The following is a 26,164-nucleotide window of genomic DNA, read 5'->3' as shown; positions in this document are numbered from 1 at the left end:
ATTACAATATAATATATTACAATATATTGTAATATATTATAATATATGATAATATATAATAATTATAATAATATATAATAATATATGATAATATATAATAATATATTATAATAATAATAATATATTATAATATATATATATTGTAATATATTGTAATATATTACAATATATTATAATATATTGTAATATATTACAATATATTGTAAATATATTATATTGTAATATATTGTAATATATTATAATATATTACAATATATTGTAATATATTGTAATATATTACAATATATTATATTGTAATATATTGTAATATATTGTAATATATTGTAATATATTATAATAGTAGTAGTAATAGTAGTAGCCTGTACAATATTATAACATTAAATAGAATAACTTATATAGAATACATCACAGTTCTGCACTAGTGCTGGAGGATTCATCCTGAAAGAGAAAGTAAGTTTCGGGCTTCCGGTGGAATCGCAATGCATGCTGGGTGGTGGCGAGCCGCCATATTGGATTTCTTCTCTACGTGTTTACATTGTATTTGGCTAGTTGTTAGTGTGTAATCATCGCTCTTCTAGTTCTGGGATTAGGACACATTGTGTGGTGAAAGGATGTTCAAACTGTGGGAGAAAGATAAATCAATGGGCAGAATCTCATTGCGAGCTTCACGATTGTAAACATTGCGACTGCGAGCCCCCGTTCAAACTATTTCCATTTCCAACAGCACTAACGAACAAAGACAGAAGGCTGGCACGGACCACAGCTGTGAAGAGACAGGATTACAATGGGAAGTCTAGGGGGCCCAAGAAATCTTCATTTCATGCAAGTAAACCAACAAATGAATCCCTGATCCTGAACTCGACCTGGGGTGTGTCGTCTATCTACTATTTATATATCGACAAATGTACTTCCTATATATTGAGTTTTATAATAATTAACAAACACAAGTTAGGTATATATTTATAACAGCTTACCCTGCAACACAACTGCAATCAGCACTTATGATATCTCCAGATTTCTTGACTGTGCAGATCCATGCTGAATGTGGCGTTTGAGAAACTTTCATTGAATGAGAACATTTAGCTTTCACAAAGCAAAACTCAGAATCTGCGAGAGGATTGAAAGATATCTGTTCCAACCAGCCAGAGTCAAACAGTCTAAATGCTTTGCCTTCTTTGTATTCGTTCAAAGTTTGTTTATGAAACTCGACATGGTTCCCTGGGGGGTCAGACATTAAACATAATGTTATATCGCTGAGGTATATCGGCGGCCAAGAAGTCATGCTGTTGTTTTCATTGACCCGGCCATCCTGCAGTCTCAAGGGATCAGGCACTGAAACGCCACTCGGCACAAGTCAGGATTCAAAACTCAAACAACCGAACGCTGTGAACGTCTCCTCCGGGTCACTGCGGTCGGGCACAAACGTACAACCCCCAGTTTCCAGGAAGGTTCCTCTCAGTTCCTCAGAACAGCTCTTCGTAATAATCGGGGTGAGGCGGTGACTTCCCCGCAGCCTCCTCTCGCTGCGGTTACTTTCTCTTTCAGGATGAATCCTCCAGCACCAAGTGCAGAACTGTGATATATTATATATTTATAATTACATCTTAAAGTTTAGCATTTTCACTCTGTGCAGAATATAATGCTGTCTCTTGATTATATTTATGTTTATTACTTTATTACTTTATTTAGATCTTTTATTTCGCACACATTACATTAAAAGTGTCACATCATAGTTGTGAACTGTCCCTTTTTTATACTTTAAAGATTTAAGACTTGAAGATTATTCGTCAGATTTTCATTCTGTGCAGTGAAGTTTTATGGATTTTACAGAAGCTGATGTCCGCCAGAGAATTTCCCTTATTTTAAAATTGGGTGTGACACAGAGGTCGTGTTGTGAAACAGAGGGCGTGTTGTGAAACAGAGGGCGTGTTGTGAAACAGAGGAGGCTGCGGTTACTTTCTCTTTCAGGATGAATCCTCCAGCACCAAGTGCAGAACTGTATTCTATGTTTATAAGTTATTCTATTGATATCTTTAAATATTATTATTATTATTATTATTTAGCATTATGTGATACTTATTTAAAATCCGTTAATACTCAGAGATTAAAATGGTGAATTTACAAGAAGAATTCTCTAGATTATAAAATACGATATATATCCCTAAAGACACACTCCACGAGAAAAAACCTCAAGAATGTTGTTCTTTCAAAATAAACCACGATTATTTTCTCGTAAATGTACGACTTTAAGTTATTTCTCGTACATTTACCATTTTATTCTCAGAAAATATCAAAGTTTTGTTCTTGTAAATTGAACACTTTAAAATCAGTTTAGTCTTAGTCTACAATGTTCCGAACGCGGCGTCGTTTAGAGAAGTGAGAAGTAATAAATAATAACAATAAAATCATTTATACGAACTCAAGCTAATCATAAGTAATATTTTAAAACAGCGTGAAATGTGTTTTAAAATCAACTAATTAATTCTGCAGTAACGTGCAATGACACACACACACACACACACACACACACACACACACACACACACACACACACACAGTCAGTCGGTCTCGTGGAGGCCGCAGCGTCTCCTGAACTCCTGCCCTCGTTCATGGATCCATTTATTGGAAACTGAAGAAACAGAAGAGAAACTGTTAAATAAAGAACGAAACCAGGAAGTTACAGTGAAACTGCTCGATTCTGGATAACAATTCAAAACCGCAGTACAACAAGCGCTAACTCAACTTCGTTTATGACTTCAGACTTCTGTCAGGAAGATCAGAATTCATCTAATATTTCTCACCAAAAACTACATTTTACAAGATTACATTGAACACATCATGATAACGTTATAATGTACATTCAACCAATTTTTACTGATAGAGCCTGAACGCGCCATAATGTAACTCTATGGAACTTCTGACTGCTAAAAGCTAACGTTAGCCGTCGGCTGCTAACAGCAAACGTTAGCCGTCGGCTGCTAACAGTTTACGTTAGCCGTCGGCTGCTAACAGTTTACGTTAGCCGTCGGCTGCTAACAGTTTACGTTAGCCGTCGGCTGCTAACAGCTAACGTTAGCCGTCGGCTGCTAACAGCTAACGTTAGCCGTCGGCTGCTAACAGTTTACGTTAGCCGTCGGCTGCTAACAGCTAACGTTAGCCTTCGGCTGCTAACAGCTAACGTTAGCCGTCGGCTGCTAACAGTTTACGTTAGCCGTCAGCTGCTAACAGTTTACGTTAGCCTTCAGCTGCTAACAGCTAACGTTAGCCGTCGGCTGCTAACAGCTAACATTAGCCGTCAGCTGCTAACAGTTTACGTTAGCCGTCGGCTGCTAACAGCTAACGTTAGCCTTCGGCTGCTAACAGCTAACGTTAGCCGTCGGCTGCTAACAGTTTACGTTAGCCGTCAGCTGCTAACAGTTTACGTTAGCCTTCAGCTGCTAACAGCTAACGTTAGCCGTCGGCTGCTAACAGCTAACATTAGCCGTCAGCTGCTAACAGTTTACGTTAGCCGTCGGCTGCTAACAGCTAACGTTAGCCGTCGGCTGCTAACAGTTTACGTTAGCCGTCAGCTGCTAACAGTTTACGTTAGCCTCCAGCTGCTAACAGCTAACGTTAGCCGTCGGCTGCTAACAGCTAACATTAGCCGTCAGCTGCTAACAGTTTACGTTAGCCGTCGGCTGCTAACAGCTAACGTTAGCCGTCGGCTGCTAACAGTTTACGTTAGCCGTCAGCTGCTAACAGTTTACGTTAGCCTTCAGCTGCTAACAGCTAACGTTAGCCGTCGGCTGCTAACAGCTAACATTAGCCGTCAGCTGCTAACAGTTTATGTTAGCCGTCGGCTGCTAACAGCTAACGTTAGCCGTCGGCTGCTAACAGCTAACGTTAGCCGTCGGCTGCTAACAGCTAACGTTAGCCGTCGGCTGCTAACAGCTAACGTTAGCCGTCGGCTGCTAACAGCTAACGTTAGCTCCCTCTGCTGCAGATTAACACAGATTTGTTGTTTACATGTAACCTTAATGAGGGAACATTGGGGTGCGTCCCAAACACATTTTCTATCGTCGACAGGACGCCGTTAGTCTCGAGTCCTGACGGTACACGAGGCACAGCAGACAAACGAGAACCGCCATGTTTCCAGAAATTAGTCATCGACTTGGTACCGAAGTATCTCGTGACTCACCCCACTTGTTTCCAACCAGAACCGGACAGGCAGCGTGTCGGGTCAGATAGTCTCCTTCTCCACTGGGATACAGGTTGTACCAGAACACCGCCGTCCCCTGAACACACACACACACACACACACACACACACACACACACACACACACACACACACACACACACACACACACACACACACACACACACACACACACACACACACACACACACACACACCTTCACTACTTCTCATCTGACTTCCTTAAACACCAAAAACATCAAGATTATTAAATCTAAAATGTTCATTTCCCACAATCCCCTCTTGTCAACACATGAACCACCTTAATAACTGCAGAATAATATTAATGAATGATTAGTTTAAATACAACAATCAGGTCACATGACTTCACGTCACCTGCTAAGCTAACGACGGCAAACGGCAAGTTAAACTCACCAGCGGAGGATTAACAGACGTGTTTTATATCGTAGAACAAAACGTTAAAATCTCTTCAGACTTTATTTCAGGCTTTAAAAACAGGAAGTGCTAAAATGCTAAGTCAGGATTCAAAACTCAAACAACCGAACGCTGTGAACGTCTCCTCCGGGTCACTGCGGTCGGGCACAAACGTACAACTCCCAGTTTCCAGGAAGGTTCCTCTCAGTTCCTCAGAACAGCTCTTCGTAATAATCGGGGTGAGGCGGTGACTTCCCCGCAGCTTCCTCTCGCTGCGGTTACTTTCTCTTTCAGGATGAATCCTCCAGCACCAAGTGCAGAACTGTGATATATTATATATTTATAATTACATCTTAAAGTTTAGCATTTTCACTCTGTGCAGAATATAATGCTGTCTCTTGATTATATTTATGTTTATTACTTTATTACTTTATTTAGATCTTTTATTTCGCACACATTACATTAAAAGTGTCACATCATAGTTGTGAACTGTCCCTTTTTTATACTTTAAAGATTTAAGACTTGAAGATTATTCGTCAGATTTTCATTCTGTGCAGTGAAGTTTTATGGATTTTACAGAAGCTGATGTCCGCCAGAGAATTTCCCTTATTTTAAAATTGGGTGTGACACAGAGGTCGTGTTGTGACACAGAGGTCGTGTTGTGAAACAGAGGGCGTGTTGTGAAACAGAGGAGGCTGCGGTTACTTTCTCTTTCAGGATGAATCCTCCAGCACCAAGTGCAGAACTGTATTCTATGTTTATAAGTTATTCTATTGATATCTTTAAATATTATTATTATTATTATTATTTAGCATTATGTGATACTTATTTAAAATCCGTTAATACTCAGAGATTAAAATGGTGAATTTACAAGAAGAATTCTCTAGATTATAAAATACGATATATATCCCTAAAGACACACTCCACGAGAAAAAACCTCAAGAATGTTGTTCTTTCAAAATAAACCACGATTATTTTCTCGTAAATGTACGACTTTAAGTTATTTCTCGTACATTTACCATTTTATTCTCAGAAAATATCAAAGTTTTGTTCTTGTAAATTGAACACTTTAAAATCAGTTTAGTCTTAGTCTACAATGTTCCGAACGCGGCGTCGTTTAGAGAAGTGAGAAGTAATAAATAATAACAATAAAATCATTTATACGAACTCAAGCTAATCATAAGTAATATTTTAAAACAGCGTGAAATGTGTTTTAAAATCAACTAATTAATTCTGCAGTAACGTGCAATGACACACACACACACACACACACACACACACACCACACACACACACAGTCAGTCGGTCTCGTGGAGGCCGCAGCGTCTCCTGAACTCCTGCCCTCGTTCATGGATCCATTTATTGGAAACTGAAGAAACAGAAGAGAAACTGTTAAATAAAGAACGAAACCAGGAAGTTACAGTGAAACTGCTCGATTCTGGATAACAATTCAAAACCGCAGTACAACAAGCGCTAACTCAACTTCGTTTATGACTTCAGACTTCTGTCAGGAAGATCAGAATTCATCTAATATTTCTCACCAAAAACTACATTTTACAAGATTACATTGAACACATCATGATAACGTTATAATGTACATTCAACCAATTTTTACTGATAGAGCCTGAACGCGCCATAATGTAACTCTATGGAACTTCTGACTGCTAAAAGCTAACGTTAGCCGTCGGCTGCTAACAGCTAACGTTAGCCGTCGGCTGCTAACAGTTTACGTTAGCCGTCAGCTGCTAACAGTTTACGTTAGCCGTCGGCTGCTAACAGCTAACGTTAGCCGTCGGCTGCTAACAGCTAACGTTAGCCGTCGGCTGCTAACAGCTAACGTTAGCCGTCGGCTGCTAACAGTTTACGTTAGCCGTCAGCTGCTAACAGTTTACGTTAGCCTTCAGCTGCTAACAGCTAAGGTTAGCCGTCGGCTGCTAACAGCTAACGTTAGCCGTCAGCTGCTAACAGTTTACGTTAGCCGTCGGCTGCTAACAGCTAACATTAGCCGTCGGCTGCTAACAGCTAACGTTAGCTCCCTCTGCTGCAGATTAACACAGATTTGTTGTTTACATGTAACCTTAATGAGGGAACATTGGGGTGCGTCCCAAACACATTTTCTATCGTCGACAGGACGCCGTTAGTCTCGAGTCCTGACGGTACACGAGGCACAGCAGACAAACGAGAACCGCCATGTTTCCAGAAATTAGTCATCGACTTGGTACCGAAGTATCTCGTGACTCACCCCACTTGTTTCCAACCAGAACCGGACAGGCAGCGTGTCGGGTCAGATAGTCTCCTTCTCCACTGGGATACAGGTTGTACCAGAACACCGCCGTCCCCTGAACACACACACACACACACACACACACACACACACCTTCACTACTTCTCATCTGACTTCCTTAAACACCAAAAACATCAAGATTATTAAATCTAAAATGTTCATTTCCCACAATCCCCTCTTGTCAACACATGAACCACCTTAATAACTGCAGAATAATATTAATGAATGATTAGTTTAAATACAACAATCAGGTCACATGACTTCACGTCACCTGCTAAGCTAACGACGGCAAACGGCAAGTTAAACTCACCAGCGGAGGATTAACAGACGTGTTTTATATCGTAGAACAAAACGTTAAAATCTCTTCAGACTTTATTTCAGGCTTTAAAAACAGGAAGTGCTAAAATGCTAAGTCAGGATTCAAAACTCAAACAACCGAACGCTGTGAACGTCTCCTCCGGGTCACTGCGGTCGGGCACAAACGTACAACTCCCAGTTTCCAGGAAGGTTCCTCTCAGTTCCTCAGAACAGCTCTTCGTAATAATCGGGGTGAGGCGGTGACTTCCCCGCAGCCTCCTCTCGCTGCGGTTACTTTCTCTTTCAGGATGAATCCTCCAGCACCAAGTGCAGAACTGTGATATATTATATATTTATAATTACATCTTAAAGTTTAGCATTTTCACTCTGTGCAGAATATAATGCTGTCTCTTGATTATATTTATGTTTATTACTTTATTACTTTATTTAGATCTTTTATTTCGCACACATTACATTAAAAGTGTCACATCATAGTTGTGAACTGTCCCTTTTTTATACTTTAAAGATTTAAGACTTGAAGATTATTCGTCAGATTTTCATTCTGTGCAGTGAAGTTTTATGGATTTTACAGAAGCTGACAAAATCTAAAAATGAATAATGATAAATAAATATGCCATTAAATGTCCCAAAGATATTAAAAATAAATGTCGCAAAAAGTGAAATAAATTTAAAGTAGTTTAAAATGGCTTCTTTGTATTAATTCCCCAATTTATATATTTTATACATTTATTTTTTATTTCAAATGTATTAATTAACTTTTAAATGTATTTATATATTTGTGAGTTATTTTCCCGCTGCTTTTTATATCGTATTATTTTCTGTACACGGACCTTTTTGGGCCAGATGATCGCTCCGACGTCAGTGAAGACTGTGGCGCCCCCTGCCTGCACATCGCTCATCTGCAGGACACAGATCAGAGCATCAATTAATAATCATTATCATAACGATTAAATAAAGATAAATGATGATGAATGACTCATCAGGTTTAAATCACTATAAATATTAGTGCAGGTATTTAATTGATTATATATTGATTAAATCACGATAACATTTTTAAATGATTCATAATAAATAATAATTAAAACAATTATGATTAACAATGATAAATAATGATTAAATGATGTTTAAATAATAATTAACCATGTTTAATAATGATTAATAATAAAACAATGACTTCCAATGATTAAATATTGATTAATAATGATTAAATAATGATTAATGATTAATATTGATTAATAATGATTAATATTGATTAAATAATGATTAATAATTATTAATATTGATTAAATAATGATTAATAATGATTAATATTGATTAAATGATGATTAATGATTCATATTGATTAAATAATGATTAATATGGATTAATATTGATTAAATGATGATTAATAATGATTAAATAATGATTAATAATGATTAAATAATGATTAAATAATGATTAATATTGATTAAATAATGATTAATATTGATTAAATAATGATTAATAATGATTAAATGATGATTAATGATGATTAATAATGATTAATAATGATTAAATAATGATTAATAATGATTAATAATGATTAAATGATGATTAATAATGATTAAATAATGATTAATAATGATTAAATAATGATTAATATTGATTAAATAATGATTAATGATTCATATTGATTAAATAATGATTAATATGGATTAATATTGATTAAATGATGATTAATGATTAAATAATGATTAATATTGATTAAATAATGATTAATAATGATTAAATGATGATTAATATTGATTAAATGATGATTCATAATGATTAATAATGATTAATATTGATTAAATAATGATTAATATTGATTAAATAATGATTAATAATGATTAAATGATGATTAATATTGATTAAATGATGATTCATAATGATTAATAATGATTAAATAATGATTAAATAATCATTAATAATGATTAAATAATCATTAATAATGATTAAATTGTAAAATTATGATTTATAATAATAAAAAAGGATTTAATCATTATTACTGACGTAAAGCAGCCAGGTGGCGATTCTGTTTCCTGTCCCCAATTCTTCAAAAGCATCCGGTTCATCTTTCTGAAAAAATAAATAATCACAACTAAACAATAACGATGAGAGCCAGAAGTTCTCAACCTGCGGCTCAGACCCCTGGAGGCTCGCTGTTATTACTTATAGAGATTAATTGTTTGCATTACTTTCAGAGAGAAAGAAAACTTTATTTACTCGTCCGAAGTCGAAGTGAGGCTCGTACTGTCCTCCGACGCCGTAGTTAGAAACCTGCACACACCAGAAGAAGAAGATCAGATGAACGTTCGGTCTCGACTCACTTCAGGTTGATGTAGACGCTAAACTCTTCTCACCAGTTAATGCTGCACACGATGATTTAAGAGTTAACGTTATATAATATATAGATATGTTGTATACGTCTGCACGTCACTCACCTGCAGCTCCTCTGCGGTGGTGACATCCAAGCCGGTGATGTCCTCGATCCTCTGGTTGATCTGGTCGACCACCGGGTGTTCCAACGCTCCCAGCCACGCACTGAGAGGGGGGGGGGGGGCAAACGAGCGCTGTATTATTTATCATCTCTTTATTATAATATACAAAGCGTCAGACAGGTCACTAGCTGACAGACAGAGAGACAGGTCACTAGCTGACAGACAGAGAGACAGATAGAGAGACAGGTCACTAGCTGACAGACAGACAGACAGGTCACTAGCTGACAGACAGAGAGACAGAGAAAGAGACAGGTCACTAGCTGACGGACAGACAAGAAGAGAGAGACATGTCCACTAGCTGACAGACAGACAGAGACAGGACAGAGACAGACAGAGAGAGAGACAGACAGAGACAGACAGAGAGCAGACAGAGAGAGAGAAGACAGAGACAGACAGAGAGAGAGACAGACAGCGAGAGAGAAGAGAGAGACAGACAGACAGAGAGAGAGACAGACAGGAGAGACAGAGAGAGAAGACAGACAGAGAGAGAGACAGAAGGAGAAGAGAGAGAGACAGACAGAGAGAGAGACAGAGAGCAGACAGACAGAGAGAGAGACAGAGAGAAGAGAGAGAGAGAGACAGACAGACAGAGAGAGAGACAGACAGAGAGACAGAGAGAGAGACAGACAGAGAGACAGACAGAGAGACAGACAGACAGAGAGAGAGAGCATTTGTGAATCGAAACGGATGAAAATAATAATTTTCATTGACTGGATATTATTTGTATCTGTGTTTCTCTTATGATCTTAGTTTGTCTTTGTCTAAATATCTTAGCAAATTGATTGATGATGTGTTCACACAAATATTGAGACCCATCCCTCTCCACACAGCGGCGGCCCCCCCTGCAGACGCAGACGGCCCCCCTGCAGACGCAGACGGCCCCCCTGCAGACGCAGACGCCCCCCCTGCAGACGCAGACGGCCCCCCTGCAGACGCAGACGGCCCTGTTCAGGCAGCTCTTACCTCTTACTGATGCGGTAGTGGGCCGTCTCCAGCACGCCGGTTACCGGGTTGGAGATGGTGGCTCGACGCAGCTGTAGAGCCAATCGGCCGACAGTCACACACACACACACACACACACACACACACACACACACACACACACACACACACACACACACACACACACACACACACACACACACACACACACACACACACACACACACACACACACACACTGTTCATCTTTGTGGTATTTCACTGGTATCGAGAACTCAGTTTCTGGTATTATGACATCGAGAGACGAAACTATTGTAACAGCTGTTGGAACTGTTAACAGCTGTTACTGCAGAAGAAGAAGAACAGCGGCGGTCACATACGAACAGACAAACGTCTCTCGGGGTCGAATCCTCCACAACCTTTAACACTTGTACAGACTGGGAGTCGATGTGTGGACTCACCCGGGGTTTGGCGAGCTCCTTCACCTTCTCTATCTCCGCCTCCGACACGATGTCGTGGTATCGGACGATGCGCGGGCGATCCCACTCGTCCTCCTGCTTCACCGGGCTGATCACGTACTTCGGGTGGCGGTTGTTGTCGTAGTAACGGCAGAAGAGGCGGCTCTGCCTGCGAGGAGTCTGACAGAAAAGACGGGCGGGAAGATTTCTTTATATCGAACGAGCGGCCAAAATCTAAAACAAGTAAATGTCATTTAGTTTACCAAAAACCACATTAATATAAATGTGATATTTCTGTTTGGATTGCATTTTTATTTATTTACCTTTGTATGAATTCCCTTATTTATTTATTCACCCGAGAGCTGTGTTGTCTGGAGCCTAGTGCTCCTGGTAGGGTCTCCCAAGGCAAATTGGTCTCAGGCGAGGGGCCAGACTAAGAATGGTTCAAAAACGACTTCATGAAAAAAAGGGAAAGGAAAGGAGAGACCCTGCCCGGAGGAAGCCCGGGGCCCCCGTCTGGAGCCAGGCCCAGAGGGAGGGCCTGACAGCGAGCGCCTGGTGGCCAGATTTGCCACGGAGCCCGGCTACGTGGTGCCTCCCATCCATCCATCCATCCTGTGGGCCCACCACTCATGGGAAAAACCGCTGGGGTCAGGTGCTCTGTCACACGGGTGGCAGTGATGGTCAGGGACCTCGACGGACCAGACTCGGGCAGCAGAGGCTGGCTCTGGGGACGTGGAACGTCACCTCTCTGTGGGGGAAGGAGCCGGAACTAGAGATGGATCGCTACCAGTTGGATCTGGTGGGGCTTACCTCCACGCACAGTCTTGGCTCTGGAACCGTACTCCTGGACAGGGGTTGGACTCTATTCTTCTCCGGAGTTGCCCAAGGTGTGAGGCGTCGGGCCGGGGTGGGGATACTCACTAGCCCCCGGCTGAGCGCCGCTACGTTAGAGTTTACCCCGGTGGACGAGAGGGTCGTCTCCCTACGCCTTCGGGTTATGGGGGGGAAAACTCTGACTGTTGTTTGTGCCTATGCCCCAAACCGCAGTTCTGAGTATTCGGCCTTCTTGGAGACCCTGAATGGAGCCCTGCAGGGGGCTCCAGTAGGGGACTCCGTAGTCTTGCTGGGAGACTTCAACGCACACGTGGGAAACGATGGAGACACCTGGAGAGGCGTGATTGGGAGGAAGGGCCTCCCTGTTCCTTACTAGAGCTGCTGCCCCCGCGACCCGATCCCGGATAAGCGGTAGACGATGGATGGATGGATTCCCTTATTTATTTACCCTCCCATCTCAGTTTCCCTGATTTTAAATGTATTATTTTAGCTTTGTACCCCCCCCCCCCCCTTATTTATTTTCCCAAACTTATTTATTTATGTATTATTGTCTTTATATATTTAAAATACATTTAAAATGAAATGGGTAAATAAATAACAAAATAACTAACTAGATAAATAAATAAATAAATAAATAAATAACTAACTAACTAACTAACTAAATAACTAACTAGATAAATAAATAACTAACTAACCAACTAAATAACGAACTAAATAAATAACTAAATAAATTACTAACTAACTAAATAACTAACTAAATAACTAAATAAATAACCAAATAAATAACTAAATAACTAACTAACTAAATAATTAAATAAATAACTAAATAAATAACTACTAAATAACTAACTACTAACTAACTAGATAAATAAATAACTAACTAAATAACTAACTAACTAAATAAATAACCAAATAACTAAATAAAATAACTAACTAACTAAATAATTAATTAATTAAATAACTAACTAAATAACTAACTCACTAAAAACCAAAAAACTAACTAACTAAATAACTAACAAAATAAATAACAAAATAACTAACTAATAAATATATATAACCAAATAAATAACTAAATAACTAAATAACTAACTAAATAACTAACTAACTAACTAAATAACAAAATAACTAACTAACTCACTAAATAAATAACTAAATAACTAAAAATAATAAATAAATACACAATAAATAAAATAAATAAATACACAATAAATAAATAAAAGAAAATAAATAAAAGAAAATAAATAAATAAATAAAAGAAAATAAATAAATAAAAGAAAATAAATAAATAAACTAAATAATAAATAACTAACTAAACTAAATAACAAAATAACTAACTAAACTAAATAAATAACTAAATAAATAAATAACTAACTAAATAAATAACTAAATAAATAACTAAATAAATAAATAAATAAATAAATAAATAACTAAATAACTAAATAACTAACTAAATAAATAACTAAATAAAAAATAACTAAATAACTAAATAAATAAATAACTAACTAAATAAATAACTAAATAAAAAATAACTAAATAAATAACTAAATAAAAAATAACTAAATAACTAAATAAATAACTAACTAAATAAATAACTAAATAAAAAATAACTAAATAAATAACTAACTAAATAAATAACTAAATAAAAAATAAATAAATAAATAACTAACTAAATAAATAACTAAATAAAAAATAACTAAATAAATAACTAACTAAATAAATAACTAAATAAAAGATAACTAAATAAATAACTAACTAAATAAATAACTAAATAAAAAATAACTAAATAAATAGGGGGATTAATACAAAGGTAAATAAATAAAGAAGCAAATTAAAACAGAAATATTAATAATATGTTATTAATTAATTCCTGCCTGTATTTATTATTCATATAATTTTTGGTACATTCATTGGCTTGTTTATTTATTTATATTTATTTCAGCCGTCCTCCATATCTAACATTCTGTCCGTCTCCTCACCATCCGGACGCCCTCGCCGCGACACAGCTGCTCGTACTTCTTCCTCTCTGGCAGGTAGTCAGCGGGTCGACCCCGCGTCTCCGTCCTCTGCCCCGCCTCGCCCTCCTCCATCTTCTTCTGTTTGATCAGCTGATACTCAAAGTACTTCAGGTTCCCGCCGGCTCGCTGGTGTGTCGGGTCTATTCAGAGAATATCAGTTTTCTAACGTTGTAACGTTCTTTCTCTTAAACGTTACACTTTAATCTCAGAGTGTTTCAAAGCTTCGTCTTGTAAATGTACGAGAACATTTCTCGGAAATTCTTTAGAAGATTGTTCTCAGAATATTCCCCCCCCCCACGTAATATATTTATACTACAATGGTCAATGGTCAACTTGTCTGGACGGACATAATAAACAAGATTCATTCTGTCACATGCCTCGTGTGACTGACCGAGCTCCAGCAGCCTCCGGGTGAAGTCCAGCGCTCTGTCAAGCGCCCCCTGCTGGTACACGGAGTAGCTCAGGTAGTCCAGGATGGCGACGGCGTCCACGGTGCCGGACGACTCCCCCTCGTCCAGCTGCTTCAGGGCCTGGACCATCCACAGCTCCGTGTGGTAGTAGTCCGCGTCCGAGTACGCCACCTTCCCGAGGTCGTAGCAGTCGTCCACAGTCAGAGTGCTGCGCTGTGAGGCGGCCGGGGACGAGCCTGAGGCAGCGACATAACGCAGAACTTTAAATTCTCTAAAAGCCTTTTTCCAGAAGAGGAACATTTAAAGAAGAGGATCCAACTTTACTTCCATTATTCTAAAACAATGTGTCGCCTTCCTGGGATCCTTTTATCTTTCTCACTGTTCTATTGTTTTCATTTTATTGTTACGATGTTTTTATGTCGTACTGCAATTTTAATTATTATTTTATGGACCGGGTTGTTTTGTTGTTTTGTTTTATGAACATTTTAATTTCCTATTATTATTTATTTATTTATTTATATGTTGTTGTTTTTTTATATAATTATTTTTTATATATACACACATCATTATTATTAAAAAAGTAATTTAATTATTATTGTTATTGTTTAATTTTTTTTGCATTATTTAATTTAAACATTTTTAATATATTATATATTATTATTATTATTATGTTTAGACTGAAGAAAACAAGAAGCTTTATTTTAAAGACTTTTGTCTAACAAATCACTTCAATGGTTTGTTTTTCTTTAAGAAGAAATATATTATATATATTGTTAAATTTAATAAACTGTTGGAAAGAAAAATATTATTTTTACACGAGAACTTTATTCTCTAAATATAATTTCTTTATTATCATATTCAGACGTGTTTTGTTTATGAAAATATTCTCGTAAAATTCTACAAATCTCTTTGAATTCAATTTATTTTTATTTGATCAGGACGATGCAAATTAACATTAACTGAGGAAAGTTTATCGCTCATTGTCAACTCTCGTCTCTCGTTTGACCATTACACATGTATTTAAAATATAATAACAATGTAGTTCTGCAGAGTTCAGAGTTCAGTGTGCAGAGTTCAGTGTGCCGTGTTCAGTGTGCCGAGTTCAGAGTTCAGTGTGCCGTGTTCAGTGTGCCGTGTTCAGTGTGCCGTGTGCGTACCCGGCAGCTGTCCGGAGGCGATGGTATTGGTGTCCAGCTGGTACGTATCCAGCAGCCTCATCAGAGCTTTGGCGGCGCCCGTCTGGTCGTCATCGTTGGGGAAGTGCTGCCTCTGGACAGTGAGGTTTGAGATGAACACTGAGAAACACCACAGAAGAAGAAGAGGTCAGTGTGACAGGACACAGAGAGCTGCAGGGACGAGTCCTAAAACCCCGATGAGTCAGCATTTTAGCACTTCCTGTTCCCTCGTCTCAAAGTGTTCTTAATGTGTTTTTGGTTAGAAGCCTGAAATCAGATCTGAAGAGATTTTAACGTTTTGTTCTACGATATAAAGTACATTACAATTTTTTTAGAAGAAAAAAAAAAAACCTTCTTGGGAATTAAATATCACATTATTATTATTATTGGTTTTTTTTTCTATTAAAAAAACAAAACAAAAATAAAGTCATACGTTAAAATTAATAAAGTTTTAATTGTCAGTAAAAAAAAGTTGCAATATTGTGAGAATAAAGTTATTTTCTCTTTAATAAGAATCATAAATTTAAATGAATAAAGTTATAGCAATATTCAGAAAAGTGTTGCAATTTCTATAATTAGTTCTTTCTACAGAATAAAAAATAAATTATGTGATTAACACATTATATATTATAGTTAATACATTATATATCGCTCCGTTTATTAAAATGTGAACGTGCAATAAAAATATGTTTTTGCTAAAATCAGTGTGTGTGTGTGTGTGTGTGTGTTGCTACCTTCAGACGTGTCGGTGAGCACCAGGCTCTCCAGCCCCCCCCACTCTGTGTTCAGCCTCTTCATCAGCTTGAAGGCGTTCACCGGGTGACCCAGGAAACCCTCGGGGTCCTGAGCCGCCGCCGCAGAGAGGACGTCCAGTCTGTGCGCCCACCTGAGGACACGAGAGGACGTTCAGGGAACTTTATCACAAACAAATCTGAAATACTTTTTAACATTTGAACATGCTGAGAAATAATCGTTTTAATATCTAAACTGAAACTTGCATTGAAGCAGGAATTATAATTATTTCAGTAAACAGACATCAGTACGTAGTGTTGTCCACCTTAAAACAATAAAGTTGCTGGTTTGGAAAATTAGATATTAAAATAAAATTATGAGATTAAAATCCATTTTTTAAACTAATCGCAGGTCCATGATATTGAAAAAGTAAAAGCACAAGGTGAAGTTGTACTGTGTACAGATAATAACGGGGAGGATGTATCTGAATCTGGGGGTTTTTGTTACCACATGTGGACATTTTGTATTTATATGCGTCTCTGTGTTTGTAAGAGGATAACAAATATAATAAATAAACACATTGTACTTTTTAATCTGCTCCAGTTTGCTCTCCTCAGCTCGGATGTATTCCTTCAGGGAGGCCACGAGATCCTTCTCTGTGAACAGCAGGTCGGTCATGTGACCTGAAACAACGCGTTATTGTTCATGTGTGTGGTCCACAGTACACACGGGATGTGTTTGGTTCATTTAAAAGGAGAAATGTTTATTAAACTTAGATTTTAAAGCATTTGAGGAACAAATGCATCAGTTTCAAAGAGTTTTATGTTTTTAATCTCAGTTCACGTGCACGGAGTGAAGCAGTGCAGTGAACTCACCGATGGAGGTGAAGAAGTCATTGTGAGCGGAGGAGCAGGTGAAGAGGAGGACGTGGAGCCACAGCCAGCAGAAAGCCATCCAGCCTGCAGACACACATTCAACTTTACACCTGCACGTGCTGACTTTATGAAAGTATTTAGAACATTTAACTTCTTTAATGACATGAACAAAGAGAAGAGACTTTAAATGCTCAAAAAACAAAAAAACAAAAAAAAGGTAGTTTTATTTTCAATCGTTTTTTTTCTGTCTCGAAATGCAAAATAAATTAAAACAATTAATTTCGTCTGGCCCTAATAATCTTCTGTACAATTAATGATTTATTATTTTACTTATTATTATTTGTTATGTTCAAAGTAACATATTTTCTTTTTTAATATATTATTATATTCTTTGTTTCCCTTAATTAACCATGACACAAACACATCCAGAAATACATATCTTTGCTGATTTTGTTGTTGGCTTTATTCCTGTTGTTTGTATATTAGGTCCTGAACTGTCTGAAACTCTAACGTTACATTTGCCCCAAAAAGATTAATATAATAATAATAATAATAATAATAATAATAATAATATCCTTAGAGAAGAAGTTACCCTAACCCTGGGACCGGTGTCGGAGTCTAAACTAGGAGCTTTTATCCTGCTGGAAAAAGGCAAAAGGTAAGAAAAAGACAAATATGGAGGTTAGATGACAAGCTAATATTAGATGTAACGCTAACCCTAAATATAACAGCTGTGGGCACAGCAGGACATGTCGAGATTACACTGAACGAAGACATGACAGTTGTCTTAGTTTGTTGTTGTTTTTTACCGTATTTAACCGTGAAAACAAGAAATCCCTCGTCGGTTTAAGTCCATTAAAGCCTCAAACTGCCTCTTAACGTTGCTCCAAAGTCAAGCTAGCAGCACAAACACACAACAACAACAACAACAACAACTTCTTCTTCTTCTTCTTCTTCTGCTGCTTCTTCTTCTTCTGCTCCTTCTTCTTCTTCTGCTTCTTCTTCTTCTTCCCCGCAGCGTCTTCCAACATGGCGGCGAAAAACGTTTTACCGCCACTTGCTGGACCGGAGTGTGGATCAGGAAATAAAACTGTTTAAAGTTAATTTTTTCCCATATATTCCTCCCGGGTTTGTGGTAATTTAATAAACACAGATGAATAAATATGGATCATGAAATCTCAGAACACTTAATAAATTGATGTTACTGCGTCACCCAGTCTGAGGGGGTCGTTTGCAGTGATGCTGCCTTCATGTGGTATTGGAAAGATCGGAAACATTTTTAATGTGATTGGAAAATTCACGAACTGCACCAGTAAATTCGTTAAAACCACTAAAATATTGCTTTACCTGACTTGTTATCATGGTTATTGACTTTTGTCTGCCATGTTTCTGTATAATATCAATTTGGCAAGTCGTGTAGCAAAGGTGTTGTTGTTCTGACTTCAGGTGGCGTTCACGTAAATCTTCCCAGTTGGGAAGTCTCCTTTCCAAGAATTCCGACACCACGTGAATGTAGCACATATTTAATATTAGCTAAAGCCCGCCTCCAAACAGCGATTGTCCAATCATAGCTTAGCAACCGTAACCAGGCACATTACAGGTTTTTGTTGTTGTTAGTTGTTGAGAAAAATGTTGATTTATTTGAGAAAACATTTGTATTTTCAGGGGAAAACTGTGTTTTCCAAGGATAAAGTCATAATATTTCAGTTAGAATAAATCTTTGTATTTAAGAACAATGTTTTCCATTTACAAGACAGTTGTAATTTTCAGAATATGTTAAGACAAAATAATGACATCCAAATAAAATGTTTGACTTACTTACTATATAAATAATATATCTTTTTATTTCACCTCCATTACATACATACATTAATAAACAGTGCAAGACAACAACTTTCTGTCCAGTGACCTCCTCTGTCACATAATATAAAATAACAATATAATGTCACTTTACACTGAAAACAGGTACAAACCCACAGGTTATCATTTATCATTTACAATACGTACAAATATTGTACATTAAAGCAGCTGTTCAGTGTGTTCATGGAGTTAGTACATTGTGCAAAAATACAGAGTCCAAAGTGCCTGTATGTACAGTGTGTGTGTGTGTGTGTGTGTGTGTGAGAGAGAGTGTGTGTGTGTGTAGAAAACATCCTGAAGAGGAAGCTGCAGGACTGTGAATCTGCATTTATACATCAATAATAAGAGTAATAATAAGTGTTAATAAGGCCACAGTTAGGGAAAAAACTTACAAATATTTAGAGTCATTTGTACAAAATAAATGTCTTCACAGATATTAAGACAACGTTACGAGATAAAAGTCGCAGTTTATACTTAATATCTCCTAATACAGCAACATGTGGATGTTTCATCACCTTTTTTCATTATTTGTTTTTAAATCATAAATTCTTTGTAATATTATTAGAACTTGATCCCCTTATCCCCGACCCTCAGATGTTTCTCCCAACAGCGGCGCTGACACTTCTGAACTGATGAACTTTTTTTTAAAACAAGAAAGGAGAAGTCCTCGCTCTTTTATTTTGACGGGGTTTCCTGCTGACAGCGAGCCCAGAAACACGACAGACGTCACCAAACAGCCGGTTTGAACAGATTTGAGAGTTTGACTTCTTCTGCTGTTCATGTACAAAAATCTGACTTTAAATGATTTATATCCTTTTTCTAATGGCTGACACTCCGTCTCCAGACACGTGCAGAAGTAACGCTTCTGGAACGTGTGTGTGAGGAAAGCTGGAAACGGGATGAACGTTTGTTCCTGTACAATCAGTTTCATGTGTAAAATGTAAAACTGTAATGTTTCAGCTGACGTATAAAGGACTATAAAGACTTCATATTTCTGTTTCAGATACAGAACAGGAACAAAATCTCAAATGAATCAATAACTCAATACATTAATTAATATGTCATTAAAAAACATAAATGTACGCATTAATTAATAAAATGTGACATAAATTGACATTTGTTTTATTCATGTTTCATTTATCTACTTACTATCTATTTACTTACTTTCCTATTTTCTTTTCCCGATTCTTTATTTAAATGTTCTTTGATGTATTTATTTATTTATATATTTATTTATTATTTTCCCTTTGCATTTTCCCCTCGTTTATTTCCCTATTTCTTCTGTATTTTCTTTGTTTTTACATTTCTTCATACATTTAAAATACTTTTGTTTTGTAAATGAATAATAAATGCAAAAATTATTAAAAATGAATAAAAAGGAAAAAGGAAAGTAAATAAATAAATAGGGGGATTAATACAATGGATACTAAATAAAGAAAAATAAAACAGAAATATCAATTTATGTCACATTTGACGAATAATTAATGCCTAAATTCATTTTTTATTATTATTTTTGGTACATTTGTTGGCATATTAATTAATTTAATGAGTTATGATTAATTTTTCCATCCATACTTCTCAGGTTTTATAAAACATGAAACAGGTGACGGTGCGTTCACGGACACGTCCGGCCGTTAGGATATTTTACAGCTGTTCCTGCAGCTCTGTGCAGGCGGGCTGAGCGGCGGCCGGGTGAGTTTGTGTTTCTTCAGCAGCGCGCCGCCCGTCCTCTTAGTGGCGCCATGGTGAGCGCTGGCGGTGACGGAGTAGGAGCGTCCGTGCATCATGCGGGCGTTGAGGCCGTTGGCCACGGAGAAGGACTTCAGGTGGGACTTCAGAGCGGCAGGGAGCGGGAGTTTATCCACCAGGTGGACCGGAGTACAGGAGACGATGGAGCGACAGCACAAGTCCTGCAGACTCAGCACTGAGGAACATGTACAAACAAAAGAAACATAAAACATCATTTAATTTATGTCTTTTATCTGTCTAACAATAAAAACCTAAATATATACAGAAAACAGAGGGAAAAGGTAAGTATATATATTATATCTTATATTACATATAATATATATATTGTATTACAGCAGAGGGCAGCATAGAGCTGCTAATAATCAACACCAATGTAAATCAGTTTACATGAGGAGGCGTGTGGACCAATCAGTGAGCAGCTCCCTCCTGAACCATGATGTCATCAGAAAACATGTGACACATAAAACCACAACGTGTTGTTTGTTTATTATGAAGAATAAAGAAAGCAGATGTATCTGAAGTATTCACCCTGATAGGCTCATTTTCATCTTAACTTAAATATAACTTATATTTTTGTGTTTAATTCAGATAAAGTTTCCGCCTGTTTCCAGACAAAAAACGACCACAAAGACTCAGAGAACAACCACAGAGACTCACAGAACAACCACAGAGACTCACAGAACAACCACAGAGACTCAGTGAACAACCACAGAGACTCAGAGAACAACCACAGAGACTCACAGAACAACCACAGAGACTCACAGAACAACCACAGAGACTCAGAGAACAACCACAGAGACTCACAGAACAACCACAGAGACTCAGTGAACAACCACAGAGACTCAGAGAACAACCACAGAGACTCACAGAACAACCACAGAGACTCACAGAACAACCACAGAGACTCAGTGAACAACCACAGAGACTCAGAGAACAACCACAGAGACTCAGTGAACAACCACAGAGACTCAGAGAACAACCACAAAGACTCAGAGAACAACCACAGAGACTCACAGAACAACCACAGAGACTCACAGAACAACCACAGAGACTCAGTGAACAACCACAGAGACTCAGAGAACAACCACAGAGACTCACAGAACAACCACAGAGACTCAGTGAACAACCACAGAGACTCACAGAACAACCACAGAGACTCACAGAACAACCACAGAGACTCAGTGAACAACCACAGAGACTCAGAGAACAACCACAGAGACTCACAGAACAACCACAGAGACTCAGTGAACAACCACAGAGACTCACAGAACAACCACAGAGACTCACAGAACAACCACAGAGACTCAGTGAACAACCACAGAGACTCACAGAACAACCACAGAGACTCAGAGAACAACCACAGAGACTCACAGAACAACCACAGAGACTCAGTGAACAACCACAGACTCAGAGAACAACCACAGAGACTCACAGAACAACCACAGAGACTCACAGAACAACCACAGAGACTCAGAGAACAACCACAGAGACTCACAGAACAACCACAGAGACTCAGTGAACAACCACAGAGACTCAGAGAACAACCACAGAGACTCACAGAACAACCACAGAGACTCACAGAACAACCACAGAGACTCAGTGAACAACCACAGAGACTCAGAGAACAACCACAGAGACTCAGTGAACAACCACAGAGACTCAGAGAACAACCACAAAGACTCAGAGAACAACCACAGAGACTCACAGAACAACCACAGAGACTCACAGAACAACCACAGAGACTCACAGAACAACCACAGAGACTCAGTGAACAACCACAGAGACTCACAGAACAACCACAGAGACTCAGTGAACAACCACAAAGACTCAGAGAACAACCACAGAGACTCACAGAACAACCACAGAGACTCACAGAACAACCACAGAGACTCAGTGAACAACCACAGAGACTCAGAGAACAACCACAGAGACTCACAGAACAACCACAGAGACTCACAGAACAACCACAGAGACTCAGTGAACAACCACAGAGACTCAGAGAACAACCACAGAGACTCAGTGAACAACCACAGAGACTCAGAGAACAACCACAAAGACTCAGAGAACAACCACAGAGACTCACAGAACAACCACAGAGACTCACAGAACAACCACAGAGACTCAGTGAACAACCACAGAGACTCAGAGAACAACCACAGAGACTCACAGAACAACCACAGAGACTCAGTGAACAACCACAGAGACTCACAGAACAACCACAGAGACTCACAGAACAACCACAGAGACTCAGTGAACAACCACAGAGACTCAGAGAACAACCACAGAGACTCACAGAACAACCACAGAGACTCAGTGAACAACCACAGAGACTCACAGAACAACCACAGAGACTCACAGAACAACCACAGAGACTCAGTGAACAACCACAGAGACTCACAGAACAACCACAGAGACTCAGAGAACAACCACAGAGACTCACAGAACAACCACAGAGACTCAGTGAACAACCACAGACTCAGAGAACAACCACAGAGACTCACAGAACAACCACAGAGACTCACAGAACAACCACAGAGACTCAGAGAACAACCACAGAGACTCACAGAACAACCACAGAGACTCAGTGAACAACCACAGAGACTCAGAGAACAACCACAGAGACTCACAGAACAACCACAGAGACTCACAGAACAACCACAGAGACTCAGTGAACAACCACAGAGACTCAGAGAACAACCACAGAGACTCAGTGAACAACCACAGAGACTCAGAGAACAACCACAAAGACTCAGAGAACAACCACAGAGACTCACAGAACAACCACAGAGACTCACAGAACAACCACAGAGACTCAGTGAACAACCACAGAGACTCAGAGAACAACCACAGAGACTCACAGAACAACCACAGAGACTCAGTGAACAACCACAGAGACTCAGAGAACAACCACAGAGACTCACAGAACAACCACAGAGACTCAGTGAACAACCACAGAGACTCAGAGAACAACCACAGAGACTCAGTGAACAACCACAGAGACTCAGAGAACAACCACAAAGACTCAGAGAACAACCACAGAGACTCACAGAACAACCACAGAGACTCACAGAACAACCACAGAGACTCAGTGAACAACCACAGAGACTCAGAGAACAACCACAGAGACTCACAGAACAACCACAGAGACTCAGTGAACAACCACAGAGACTCACAGAACAACCACAGAGACTCACAGAACAACCACAGAGACTCACAGAACAACCACAGAGACTCAGTGAACAACCACAGAGACTCACAGAACAACCACAGAGACTCACAGAACAACCACAGAGACTCACAGAACAACCACAGAGACTCACAGAACAACCACAGAGACTCACAGAACAACCACAGAGACCCACAGAACAACCACAGAGACTCACAGAACAACCACAGAGACTCAAATAACAACCACAGAGACTCACAGAACAACCAGAGACTCAAAGAACAACCACAGAGACTCACAGACAGAACGACCACAGAGACTCACCTCTGTTGGGCCTCCACAGTCGCTCCATGCCATGCCTCATCAGCACGATGCGAGCCAATTCGGTGAACGACTCGGTGATGTTGAAGTTGCACAGCGGACTGACCTCGAAGAAGGTGATGCCCAGCTTCTCCGCATACACCTGCGCCTGCTCCGTGGTCACCTGCCGCTTGTAGGCCAGGTGCAGGCGGTTCCCCACGAGGATCTTGGGCACCCCTGGAGCATGCTGGGTAAAAACAGACTCCAGCTGAAACAGAAGTGTCTGAATCTATATTTAGATAGCGTCATCAGCTAAATATTTAAAGTATATAAGATCACTACAGCTGAGTCTGAACATGAAGGTTTTATGATGATGACCAAAGTGGAAGATCTCATGTTTTCTAATAATATAAAATGTTTAATGTCTTGGATTTAACCCTGAACACCATGGATGGTGGAAGCTGCAAAAACAAAACAATGATGTCATTCAATTTAAATTATTCGTTGATAAAACTTTATTTAATTACCTTTGTATTAATTCACCTATTTAATTTTCCCTTTTATTTATTTATTATACATTTATTTATATTATTTATTTTAAAGGAATTTAAAATATTAATATTACATTCCACGTGTATGTATTTATTCATATATTTCTGTTTTCTTTATACATTATAAATACATAAATAAATAAAAGGAACATTTTAATATTAAAGTAAATGAATAAAGAAGCAAATTAAAATAGGAATATCTGCCTTCATTTATTTTTTTATGTTATTTTTGGTACATTTATTTGCATATTTATTAATTTGTTAAGTTATTTACTTATTTTTGGCAGCTTATGTTCTCAGGACAAACAGCTGGGCTATGAAAAACAAGAAGCATCAAATTAAATCGTTAAAGTTCCTGGTGGACCCTGGTACAGCACAGCTGCTGTGTTCCTGGTGCAGAGCAGCCTCGTGTGCAGTGAGTGTGTTGTGTTCAGATATGAAGTAACTGCAGAGACACCACGCGGCGATAAAACACAGAAACTGTGATGGACAGATTCATTACGTGATCACTGACCTCGTCTATCTCTTTGATCCACCTGTCGATCCCATCAAATGACCAGCGGTTGGTGATGTCGTACACCAGGATCACTCCCTGAGGAGCAGAAACATCTGGTGACTTACTGCACGTCCAATGAACTCACTTCAAAATAAAACTTAACCTTGTAAACACACGGATGGATTATTGAAAGACCCTGAAGCCTGTTGTCTTCCACAAGACTTCTCGTGCTGAACAACATCAGGACGAGCTTCAAACTCTGAAACTATTGATTCAATGACAAAATATAAAAACAAGAAGCCGAAAAATCCTCGATGTTTTCACTAAAACGATGAATGTTTCATGAACATAAGCAGCAGCTGCAGCACACACATACACACACACACACACACACACACACACAATATCTGGACTGACGTGTTGGATTAAAGCATGCAAAGAAAAACAAGCAGCAGAGTCGACATCATTGTAAAAGTCTAGTTTTGACATTTAGACATTTTGTCCTGTGACGGTTGAATCTCAGGGAATAATCGAGGTTTTTTCTTTTAGATTTTAGATTTAGTCATTTTGACCCTTTTTCTTGCAAATTTAGGAATTTATAATCTTAGAGAAAATGTAAAATGTATTTCTCGTAAATGTACGACTTTATTCTTAGAGAATATTCACATTTTTGCTCATTTGATTTATGGATTTATAGAGCCTGAACGCATCATAATGTAACTCTATGGAACCTCGCTCCACCGGCTGCTAACCGCTAACAGCTAACAGCTAACAGCTAACATTAGCTAGCTCTCCTGCTGATTTCAACTTGTTGTTCACTATGTAACATCAGGAAACATTGTGTGCGTTGAGTTTACTGCGTCAAACACTTGTGGTTCTGTAGAAAA

General features: G+C 38.4%; 2 protein-coding genes across 6 annotated transcripts in view; both read right to left on the bottom strand.

Moving 5' to 3' along the window:
- Nucleotides 1-1,224: 1,224 nt before the first annotated feature.
- On the bottom strand, nt 1,225-18,142 carry LOC115005211 (prolyl 4-hydroxylase subunit alpha-1-like). 4 transcript variants are annotated; one of them, XR_003831933.1, is made up of 17 exons: nt 17,965-18,142; nt 17,156-17,239; nt 16,867-16,963; nt 16,283-16,434; nt 15,531-15,668; nt 14,355-14,609; nt 13,925-14,103; nt 11,115-11,291; nt 10,675-10,745; nt 9,655-9,754; nt 9,437-9,490; nt 9,224-9,289; nt 8,044-8,112; nt 6,854-6,950; nt 5,898-5,980; nt 4,178-4,394; nt 1,225-2,629 (listed from the first exon to the last, which is right to left on the bottom strand). XR_003831933.1 is itself a non-coding variant. In XM_029426991.1 (15 exons), exons 2-15 carry the CDS (start codon nt 17,232-17,234, stop codon nt 5,910-5,912), a joined length of 1,605 nt encoding a protein of 534 aa, XP_029282851.1. In that variant the 5' UTR covers nt 17,235-17,239; nt 17,965-18,142; the 3' UTR covers nt 4,656-5,909. The 4 variants fall into 4 exon arrangements, 3 of the variants coding, with proteins under 3 accessions (XP_029282851.1, XP_029282849.1, XP_029282848.1); XM_029426991.1 differs by lacking the exons at nt 1,225-2,629; nt 4,178-4,394 and having other exon boundaries at nt 4,656-5,980; XM_029426989.1 differs by lacking the exons at nt 1,225-2,629; nt 4,178-4,394; nt 5,898-5,980; nt 6,854-6,950 and adding exons at nt 7,250-7,527; nt 17,748-17,796.
- A 726-nt stretch (nt 18,143-18,868) lies between these two features.
- Nucleotides 18,869-26,164, bottom strand: part of rab40b (RAB40B, member RAS oncogene family) — a 14,218-nt gene continuing 6,922 nt past the window's right edge. The window contains exons 4-6 of one of the 2 annotated variants that reach the window (XM_029426993.1): nt 25,296-25,373; nt 24,255-24,477; nt 18,869-20,948 (exon numbers count right to left, since the gene is read on the bottom strand). In XM_029426993.1, the coding sequence (XP_029282853.1) occupies nt 20,650-20,948; nt 24,255-24,477; nt 25,296-25,373 (600 nt within the window). In that variant the 3' untranslated portion in view covers nt 18,869-20,649. The remainder of the gene's footprint in view (nt 20,949-24,254; nt 24,478-25,295; nt 25,374-26,164) is intronic. The other variant, XM_029426994.1, reaches the window with a different exon arrangement.

The sequence above is a fragment of the Cottoperca gobio genome, unplaced genomic scaffold (assembly GCF_900634415.1).
Source record: "Cottoperca gobio unplaced genomic scaffold, fCotGob3.1 fCotGob3_279arrow_ctg1, whole genome shotgun sequence".
NCBI classification, from domain to species: Eukaryota; Metazoa; Chordata; class Actinopteri; order Perciformes; family Bovichtidae; genus Cottoperca; species Cottoperca gobio.
The sequence above is the reverse complement of the archived record's forward strand: the minus strand, read 5'-3'. Positions and strand labels throughout refer to the sequence as shown.

Bases quoted from the DNA above. Each gene is read 5' to 3' on its own strand.
- LOC115005211 (XM_029426989.1), bottom strand. From the start codon at position 17,234: ATGGCTTTCTGCTGGCTGTGGCTCCACGTCCTCCTCTTCACCTGCTCC. The intron at 9,290-9,436 runs GTAAATAAAGTT...TTATTTTTTCAG, and splicing joins CTCACTTCGACTTCGGACGA to AAAGATGAACCGGATGCTTT. The intron at 8,113-9,223 runs GTCAGTAATAAT...TGTGTCCTGCAG, and splicing joins TCGCCACCTGGCTGCTTTAC to ATGAGCGATGTGCAGGCAGG.